An 11,140-nucleotide genomic window follows, 5' to 3' on the forward strand; every position below is an offset into this window, starting at 1 on the left:
AATTATTACGAGATCTATTATTCTAGAGAATAATGCATATAAATGCATATATGCATATAAATACAAAAGTAAATCAAATCTTATCCTTGTATAATATACAAGCTGATGTGAGATCCCTGTCTACAGGTGGACTGGAACTATTATCCAGTAGGCAGTCTACTGTATTTTATCAAACCGTTATTAGTATAATAGATCTCGTAATAATTTTGCAAAAATAATGGCATTTACTATTTTTAAAAGATTATTAGCAAATTTACAGAAATGGTGCATTCGGAAGACAAAACCAATTTTTCACTTTTGACAATTGAGCACCTGCTACATCCAGATTCTAGGGAGGAAAGGAAGGACGATCTTACTGGATCCCATAGCCTCTCCGAGGCACAAACCAGGCTTTTACACAAACCCCCCCCCCCCTGCACCCGAGCTTTTTAAAATAGTAAATGCCACTATTTTTGCAAAATTATTACGAGATCTATTATTCTAGAGAATAATGCATATAAATGCATATATGCATATAAATACAAAAGTAAATCAAATCTTATCCTTGTATAATATACAAGCTGATGTGAGATCCCTGTCTACAGGTGGACTGGAACTATTATCCAGTAGGCAGTCTACTGTATTTTATCAAACCGTTATTAGTATAATAGATCTCGTAATAATTTTGCAAAAATAATGGCATTTACTATTTTTAAAAGATTATTAGCAAATTTACACAAATGGTGCATTCGGAAGACAAAACCAATTTTTCACTTTTGACAATTGAGCACCTGCTACATCCAGATTCTAGGGAGGAAAGGAAGGACGATCTTACTGGATCCCATAGCCTCTCCGAGGCACAAACCAGGCTTTTACACAAACCCCCCCCCCCTGCACCCGAGCTTTTTAAAATAGTAAATGCCACTATTTTTGCAAAATTATTACGAGATCTATTATTCTAGAGAATAATGCATATAAATGCATATATGCATATAAATACAAAAGTAAATCAAATCTTATCCTTGTATAATATACAAGCTGATGTGAGATCCGTGTCTACAGGTGGACTGGAACTATTATCCAGTAGGCAGTCTACTGTATTTTATCAAACCGTTATTAGTATAATAGATCTCGTAATAATTTTGCAAAAATAATGGCATTTACTATTTTTAAAAGATTATTAGCAAATTTACACAAATGGTGCATTCGGAAGACAAAACCAATTTTTCACTTTTGACAATTGAGCACCTGCTACATCCAGATTCTAGGGAGGAAAGGAAGGACGATCTTACTGGATCCCATAGCCTCTCCGAGGCACAAACCAGGCTTTTACACAAACCCCCCCCCCCTGCACCCGAGCTTTTTAAAATAGTAAATGCCACTATTTTTGCAAAATTATTACGAGATCTATTATTCTAGAGAATAATGCATATAAATGCATATATGCATATAAATACAAAAGTAAATCAAATCTTATCCTTGTATAATATACAAGCTGATGTGAGATCCCTGTCTACAGGTGGACTGGAACTATTATCCAGTAGGCAGTCTACTGTATTTTATCAAACCGTTATTAGTATAATAGATCTCGTAATAATTTTGCAAAAATAATGGCATTTACTATTTTTAAAAGATTATTAGCAAATTTACAGAAATGGTGCATTCGGAAGACAAAACCAATTTTTCACTTTTGACAATTGAGCACCTGCTACATCCAGATTCTAGGGAGGAAAGGAAGGACGATCTTACTGGATCCCATAGCCTCTCCGAGGCACAAACCAGGCTTTTACACAAACCCCCCCCCCCTGCACCCGAGCTTTTTAAAATAGTAAATGCCACTATTTTTGCAAAATTATTACGAGATCTATTATTCTAGAGAATAATGCATATAAATGCATATATGCATATAAATACAAAAGTAAATCAAATCTTATCCTTGTATAATATACAAGCTGATGTGAGATCCCTGTCTACAGGTGGACTGGAACTATTATCCAGTAGGCAGTCTACTGTATTTTATCAAACCGTTATTAGTATAATAGATCTCGTAATAATTTTGCAAAAATAATGGCATTTACTATTTTTAAAAGATTATTAGCAAATTTACACAAATGGTGCATTCGGAAGACAAAACCAATTTTTCACTTTTGACAATTGAGCACCTGCTACATCCAGATTCTAGGGAGGAAAGGAAGGACGATCTTACTGGATCCCATAGCCTCTCCGAGGCACAAACCAGGCTTTTACATAACCCCCCCCCCTGCACCCGAGCTTTTTAAAATAGTAAATGCCATTATTTTTGCAAAATTATTACGAGATCTATTATACTAATAACGGTAAATAAATAATAAATAGTAAATAAATCAAAATCAGTTACATTATTTTATCTTATTCATAGCATAAATGTTCTCGAAGATTACTAAAAAGAAATTGAATTAGACTACAGCAAATTGGCAAACTTTACCTTGTATCTGTTTCCACCGAGTTTGTTTGGGGCGTTCTTCAACATATCAGCAATACTTGTCTCAACATCTCTTTCAGTTGCATTAGTGTGGGTGTTGATACAGGCTTCTGGAAATTTATAAGAATTAATTAATATATATAATTATAATTCACTTTGCTATTCCCCATTCCACAGTCCTCTCGTCCTTCCCACTTCCCTGTCCCCACATCATCCCCACTATTCCCACTTCCCTGTCCCATCGTCCTCCTTACCATTTTCCCCTCCCCTGTCCTTCTTCCTCCCCCACCATCTCCCATTCACCTGTCCCTTTGTCCTCCCCAGCATTCCCCTGTCCCCACCATTCCCAACTCCCCAGTCCCCTCGTCCTCCCCACCATTACCCTCTCCTCTGTCCCCTCGTCTTCCCCACCATACCCCCCTCTCGTCCTCCCCACCATTCCAAACTACCTCATCCGATGCATTCTATAATGGTCTGATGCTTCCATCAGAAAATTGGGAACATCAAATGATCTGATATTCCCATCACTGAAAAATAAGAACAGCTAAAAAAATGAAATGAAAAAAATAAAAAAATAAACTATACTCATGAAATGAACAGTATGGTAAACAACACAGCTCAATTTCAATGCAATGTCACACAAAATTATTAAATCGAAATGAAAATAAATTGAAATCTATGAAAATTCAAATTATCAATACAATCGGAAATATTGAAATAATATCGCAACATAATATAGTGTGGGTTGCTCTTACGTGCAACAGACGGTGCTGTTTTTCAAAAAAGGCATGGTTTTACCTGTCACAAGTGTGGCATCTATACTTATACTCACGAAATGAACGGTATGGTAAACAACATAGCTCAATTGCAATGCAATGTCACAATAACATTTAATAACAATAATAACAATAACATTTAAATATACTTTAAGATATAATCTAGAAGAAAATAAGAACATTGAAACGGTTCATGAACTCGATTTCAATAAAGGACACTATGGGGAACTTTGAAAAACAGTTAATGAGTATAATTAGACAGACTTGTTGCTAGGCAGAGGAGTAAATAATGAGATATATGGCAAATTTTGCAAAATATACGGCACACAAACATTCATACCCAAACAAAGCAAAATGCTAGGTAAGAACAAAGCAGTTGGCCCGTAGGGGAAAGGAGATACCCACAAGACTGGAATACAAGTCATTAACAAGCACACAAGTACTACACTACACAACAACCGCACTACTACCAGAACTGGACGAATCACTACCAAAACAACACATTGCACATCACTACCAAAACAACACAACACAACACAAGCATTGGCAAAGAATTATAGACCAGTTGCACTAACATCCCACATAATAAAATTATTTGAGAGTGATCAGGAGTCAGATTACTAGTTTTATAGAGACCAATGACCTCCACAATCCAGGCCAACAAGGATTTAGAGCAGTTTCTATGATCGAGCCACTGAGATCTATAAAGAATTCTGATCAAGAAAGAGATCTAGGGGTGGTTTTAGATAGAAAACTATAACCTGAGGATCATATTAAGAACATTCTGCGAGGGGCCTATGCTACACTTTTTAACTTTAGAATTGCTTTTAAATACATAGGTCAAAAAGTTTTAAAAGTTTTAAAAGTTTTTTAAACCTCTCGTGTATCATGAGTGTGTTAAAGCATCAGATGGTGCATTCAGATGATGAATATTACCTAGTTCCTTCATCTGGGAAGAATGAACACATATTGGTGCATTCGGATGATAAAAACTAACTACTGTAGTTTAATTGATCAACAGACTGTATATCATATGCAGACTGTATGTGGATCTGCGGGCCACTCCAAACAACAGCCTGGTGGACCAAGCTCCACCAGGGCTAAAGCACAAAGTGATATAGATGTGATAGAGAAACTAGGTCAAATGGAGGAGTAGGTCTGTATATTAAACAGCACCTGACGTGCACAGAGCTACTAAACTCAATGTGGTGGTAGAGTGGTGGGGGGGGGGAAACATTGCAGAAAAAAACAAAAATACAATTTGGTCAACAAAACAGCATTGTTTAAAATAGAAGACATGGGTTGTCATTTTGGGGGTAAGGTAGGTTACATTGAGTTAATTAGTTAGTACTTAGTTTTTATCTTAAACTGGTTGGGAGAGGTACAGTGTTGCTGTGCTGGTGAAAGAACACCTAAAGGTAAATTAAATAATGATTGCGAATCCACAAGAAGTTGACATAATATCGCTAGAGATCTGCAATCAGGATGATAAACTTTCCTTAAAGAATTTGACAAACACTTGCTGATAGGACATGAAGTAAATGAAATGTATGTCAAGTTTTGTGAAATATATGATAAAAGCACAACAAAATTTGTACCAAAGGAGAGATGCAGAACTAGGAAAAGGGGTTTGTTCAACAGAAATTGCGAGAGGGCCTGAGACCCAAACACACACAAATGGAATCAATATATAGCAAGAGGCCAAACCCCCAAACATACAAGCGATGCAAAGATGCGAGAAACAGCAGCAGCATTAAGGAGAGGGACTTAAGGACCATAAATAAAGTGTGAAAATAAACTCGAGTAAATTTTTTTAACTACTCTCGACAGTGAAGAAAAACAAATATTCAGACGATTTGTGTTAGAATCATTAATCTTACACTTTCGGTCATATTCAACAACACAAATACATACACACACATTCCTGTTGCTGTAGCAAGTGAAGAATTACACACACAGATCACAATAACGTGATGCATCAAATGAACAAATCCACAAGGGCCGTGACGAGGATTCGAACCTGCGTCCGGGAGCATCCCAGACACTGCCTTAATCGACTGAGCTACAACAGGGTAAAAGGGTTGAAACCGAAGTTCTACTGAACTTACTGGATCCCATAGCCTCTCCGAGGCACAAACCAGGCTTTTACACAACCCCCCCCCCCCCCCCCCTGCACCCGAGCTATGTCAACAGGCCGTTCTCCCTCTTCGCCCTTCCGAATGCACCATATCAGTAAATTTTTTAATAATCTTTTAAAAATAGTAAATGCCACTATTTTTGCAAAATTATTACGAGATCTATTATTCTATAGAATAATGCATATAAATGCATATATGCATATAAATACAAAACATAAATACAAAAGTAAATGTAAATAATTTTACCTTGCACCTAGATCCACCAAGCCTGTATGGCGCGCGTTTCAGTACTTCGGAAATCTAGAACTATCTTGAATCTCTAATCTGCAATGAAACAATACATATTATTGCACTTACCAAAACATGGATGAATGTAGAAAATACAGAACTATTAGCTGAATATCAAATAAATGGATTTAATCTATTTCACACAGATAGATATATTACACCGTGTATATTAGGTAATACCTAACATACACGCCTCCACACACACTACATTTGAAATGTAGTCTCAAAAAGACTACATTTCAACAGCAAAGATTACTCCATAAAAAAATAATTAAATTATTGACCAACATGAGAGAGGGTTAGCCAACATGAGGGTTGTGTTGATTGCCTGAAAATATTTAAATTGTGTAATGTATTGAATGGCATTTTTCAAGTTACAACATTTTTTAAATTACTGAACTAGGTTCTAGGCTTTGCTAGGCTTAATTCAATTATTACAGATAAGCCTAACCTAGCCTAGAACCCAGTGGGTTCTCTTCCTATTGGGGAGTGTTGTACATGCCTCGCCTCCACATACACACTAGCACAGCCAGGCCTCGCCTCCACATTTAAACCAACCAAGCCCACAAATACGTTAACATGGACCAGCATTACACCGTCTAACATACTCTGTCAGATGTAACAACTAAATTTGTGAATTCAAGACCAAATCTATTGTATAACACAGTGTTAGTACGAGAAAAACATTACTTACATTCGAAGCCGTGTTTTAAAATGGCGGCGGTCTTGTACTGACGCTCCAAACTGTGTGTTCGTTTGCGTATGATGAACGTGTGACAATTTACTACAACAATTATTTAATTATTCTTATTCTTTATTCTAATATTTTTAGGGTACATGAAATTTCAAACTTATTTGCACACAATAATATAATTGCATTGTCATAACCTTTATATATTACGGAAAATACGATGACATGAACGAAGTCAAAGTGAAGTTGAAGTCAAAGTCATTCGCCGAACGTATTAGTCATTTTTTTTCATACATACATAGTTGATTTACAAACATAATGTTGACGTACATAATGTTTCATACATACATAGTTGATTTACAAACATAATGAATGACGTACATACAATAATAATGTCAGGACAGTGATATAATTATAAACTTTCAAAGCACTGTATCGCCCATGTGTCGTCTTGTCACCAATACTGGGTAACAGTTCCGCCACTTCCCACACTCTTGCGGGTGGGCAGCGACCATTATTCTACGTTTATATTCATATCACCGTGTTGGGAATTTCATTGCGAGTACATTGATACCAAAATTAACGCTGTAGGACAAGTGTGGAAGTGATAACAATCCCAAGAGTAAAAACATTTTGTTGCTCTTGGGCACTCACGGCGAGTCATCTACGTAGGTATTTATTGGGTGCTGGTATTCATATAACTTTTGGTGACCGTTTTTGCTGATTTTCTTCTAGAGAATGTTATTGCGAACACGTTGGTACCAAAATGAAATACATAGCTCGAGAACTAAGGTCAGGAGAGTAAAAAGAGTATACACATTTTTGTTTTGACGCTTAATTAAGGTTATTGTGAGTACTCATCGCCTGCCTAGAAACTGGAACTAGTAATTCCATCTATCATACATATCATACAAGAGGAGCCACACATCTATGGATCATCCAATAAAATCAGCAGACTTCTAGATGTTACTACTGCTCGGCTTAGACTCGGTTACAAGTATCTCTGGGAATTCTCATTATCTGCTGATGTAGACCTGACCAAATGTAAACTGTGTCAACAAAATTATTCGCACACCCTCCGTCACTATGTGATGGAGTGCGAAAAGATACATGAATTTAGAGACAATTCTATAACCAATGTTCCAGCGATGTGTCAATATTTCATTCAAAATGATCTGCTACCAGAAATTTTAGCCAAATATCCCCAGTTTGCTAACTGTAGATAACAACTAAGTGATTGTAACCTATCCACCGCTGCCCACTGGATGGGGGACGGTGTGCAGGACAAACATATAAATTTTGATACTAGCTCTCCACATATGTCAGTTGCTTAATTTAGAACCTGTACTTGAGGTCGATCTCGAACCCATTGTTGATGTGATGACTTATATTGAATTTTGTAACTATATCATCAAGATTGTAACCAGCTTAGCTAAATGTAGTGTGGGGTTCAGTCCCTAAGCCCATATATGTGCCTCTCTAACCATTTAGGTTACAGGGCAAAAACATAAAAACAAAGGTAACTGCAGAAGGCCTATTGGCCCATACCAGGCAGCTCCTATCTATAACAGATAAACACTAAGTACTACCTAATTAACTCAATGTAACCTACCAACCTAACCCCCAAAATGTCAATCCATATCTTTTATTTTAAACAATGCTGTTTTGTTGACCAAATTGTATTTTTACTCTTTTTCTGTCATGTTTCTCCCACCCCTGTTTTTTCCCTTTTTTCTTATTTTTTCTCAACATAATTCATACTTTAATTATGCGGATCAGGACATCACCTGATCAAACACATCAAACATCGTTTGACCACCATCAAACACACACATTTCGTGTGTGTTTGACGCTCACTGATATGTACCAGCGTTGTTTTATATATGGTGCTATTCTATCTTACGCTTTGTTGCTCTTTTTTACCTACGGGCTCATAGAACATTCTATTGCGAAAACATTGGCACAAAAATGAATGACGTACATACAATAATAATGTCAGGACAGTGATATAATTATAAACTTTCAAAGCACTGTATCGCCCATGTGTCGTCTTGTCACCAATACTGGGTAACAGTTCCGCCACTTCCCACACTCTTGCGGGTGGGCAGCGACCATTATTCTACGTTTATATTCATATCACCGTGTTGGGAATTTCATTGCGAGTACATTGATACCAAAATTAACGCTGTAGGACAAGTGTGGAAGTGATAACAATCCCAAGAGTAAAAACATTTTGTTGCTCTTGGGCACTCACGGCGAGTCATCTACGTAGGTATTTATTGGGTGCTGGTATTCATATAACTTTTGGTGACCGTTTTTGCTGATTTTCTTCTAGAGAATGTTATTGCGAACACGTTGGTACCAAAATGAAATACATAGCTCGAGAACTAAGGTCAGGAGAGTAAAAAGAGTATACACATTTTTGTTTTGACGCTTAATTAAGGTTATTGTGAGTACTCATCGCCTGCCTAGAAACTGGAACTAGTAATTCCATCTATCATACATATCATACAAGAGGAGCCACACATCTATGGATCATCCAATAAAATCAGCAGACTTCTAGATGTTACTACTGCTCGGCTTAGACTCGGTTACAAGTATCTCTGGGAATTCTCATTATCTGCTGATGTAGACCTGACCAAATGTAAACTGTGTCAACAAAATTATTCGCACACCCTCCGTCACTATGTGATGGAGTGCGAAAAGATACATGAATTTAGAGACAATTCTATAACCAATGTTCCAGCGATGTGTCAATATTTCATTCAAAATGATCTGCTACCAGAAATTTTAGCCAAATATCCCCAGTTTGCTAACTGTAGATAACAACTAAGTGATTGTAACCTATCCACCGCTGCCCACTGGATGGGGGACGGTGTGCAGGACAAACATATAAATTTTGATACTAGCTCTCCACATATGTCAGTTGCTTAATTTAGAACCTGTACTTGAGGTCGATCTCGAACCCATTGTTGATGTGATGACTTATATTGAATTTTGTAACTATATCATCAAGATTGTAACCAGCTTAGCTAAATGTAGTGTGGGGTTCAGTCCCTAAGCCCATATATGTGCCTCTCTAACCATTTAGGTTACAGGGCAAAAACATAAAAACAAAGGTAACTGCAGAAGGCCTATTGGCCCATACCAGGCAGCTCCTATCTATAACAGATAAACACTAAGTACTACCTAATTAACTCAATGTAACCTACCAACCTAACCCCCAAAATGTCAATCCATATCTTTTATTTTAAACAATGCTGTTTTGTTGACCAAATTGTATTTTTACTCTTTTTCTGTCATGTTTCTCCCACCCCTGTTTTTTCCCTTTTTTCTTATTTTTTCTCAACATAATTCATACTTTAATTATGCGGATCAGGACATCACCTGATCAAACACATCAAACATCGTTTGACCACCATCAAACACACACATTTCGTGTGTGTTTGACGCTCACTGATATGTACCAGCGTTGTTTTATATATGGTGCTATTCTATCTTACGCTTTGTTGCTCTTTTTTACCTACGGGCTCATAGAACATTCTATTGCGAAAACATTGGCACAAAAATGAATGACGTACATACAATAATAATGTCAGGACAGTGATATAATTATAAACTTTCAAAGCACTGTATCGCCCATGTGTCGTCTTGTCACCAATACTGGGTAACAGTTCCGCCACTTCCCACACTCTTGCGGGTGGGCAGCGACCATTATTCTACGTTTATATTCATATCACCGTGTTGGGAATTTCATTGCGAGTACATTGATACCAAAATTAACGCTGTAGGACAAGTGTGGAAGTGATAACAATCCCAAGAGTAAAAACATTTTGTTGCTCTTGGGCACTCACGGCGAGTCATCTACGTAGGTATTTATTGGGTGCTGGTATTCATATAACTTTTGGTGACCGTTTTTGCTGATTTTCTTCTAGAGAATGTTATTGCGAACACGTTGGTACCAAAATGAAATACATAGCTCGAGAACTAAGGTCAGGAGAGTAAAAAGAGTATACACATTTTTGTTTTGACGCTTAATTAAGGTTATTGTGAGTACTCATCGCCTGCCTAGAAACTGGAACTAGTAATTCCATCTATCATACATATCATACAAGAGGAGCCACACATCTATGGATCATCCAATAAAATCAGCAGACTTCTAGATGTTACTACTGCTCGGCTTAGACTCGGTTACAAGTATCTCTGGGAATTCTCATTATCTGCTGATGTAGACCTGACCAAATGTAAACTGTGTCAACAAAATTATTCGCACACCCTCCGTCACTATGTGATGGAGTGCGAAAAGATACATGAATTTAGAGACAATTCTATAACCAATGTTCCAGCGATGTGTCAATATTTCATTCAAAATGATCTGCTACCAGAAATTTTAGCCAAATATCCCCAGTTTGCTAACTGTAGATAACAACTAAGTGATTGTAACCTATCCACCGCTGCCCACTGGATGGGGGACGGTGTGCAGGACAAACATATAAATTTTGATACTAGCTCTCCACATATGTCAGTTGCTTAATTTAGAACCTGTACTTGAGGTCGATCTCGAACCCATTGTTGATGTGATGACTTATATTGAATTTTGTAACTATATCATCAAGATTGTAACCAGCTTAGCTAAATGTAGTGTGGGGTTCAGTCCCTAAGCCCATATATGTGCCTCTCTAACCATTTAGGTTACAGGGCAAAAACATAAAAACAAAGGTAACTGCAGAAGGCCTATTGGCCCATACCAGGCAGCTCCTATCTATAACAGATAAACACTAAGTACTACCTAATTAACTCAATGTAA

General features: G+C 37.1%; 1 protein-coding gene across 1 annotated transcript in view; it reads right to left on the reverse strand.

The window, feature by feature from the left end:
* Positions 1-6,401, reverse strand: part of LOC138351999 (uncharacterized) — a 9,016-nt gene extending 2,615 nt beyond the window's left edge. Inside the window, exons 1-3 of the mRNA XM_069304171.1 lie at positions 6,337-6,401; positions 5,601-5,678; positions 2,444-2,550 (exon numbers count right to left, since the gene is read on the reverse strand). Coding sequence (XP_069160272.1) covers positions 2,444-2,488 — 45 coding nt within the window. The 5' untranslated portion in view covers positions 2,489-2,550; positions 5,601-5,678; positions 6,337-6,401. The remainder of the gene's footprint in view (positions 1-2,443; positions 2,551-5,600; positions 5,679-6,336) is intronic.
* Between the last annotated feature and the right edge of the window lie 4,739 nt (positions 6,402-11,140).

The sequence above is a fragment of the Procambarus clarkii genome, chromosome 52 (assembly GCF_040958095.1).
Source record: "Procambarus clarkii isolate CNS0578487 chromosome 52, FALCON_Pclarkii_2.0, whole genome shotgun sequence".
Lineage (NCBI taxonomy): Eukaryota > Metazoa > Arthropoda > Malacostraca > Decapoda > Cambaridae > Procambarus > Procambarus clarkii.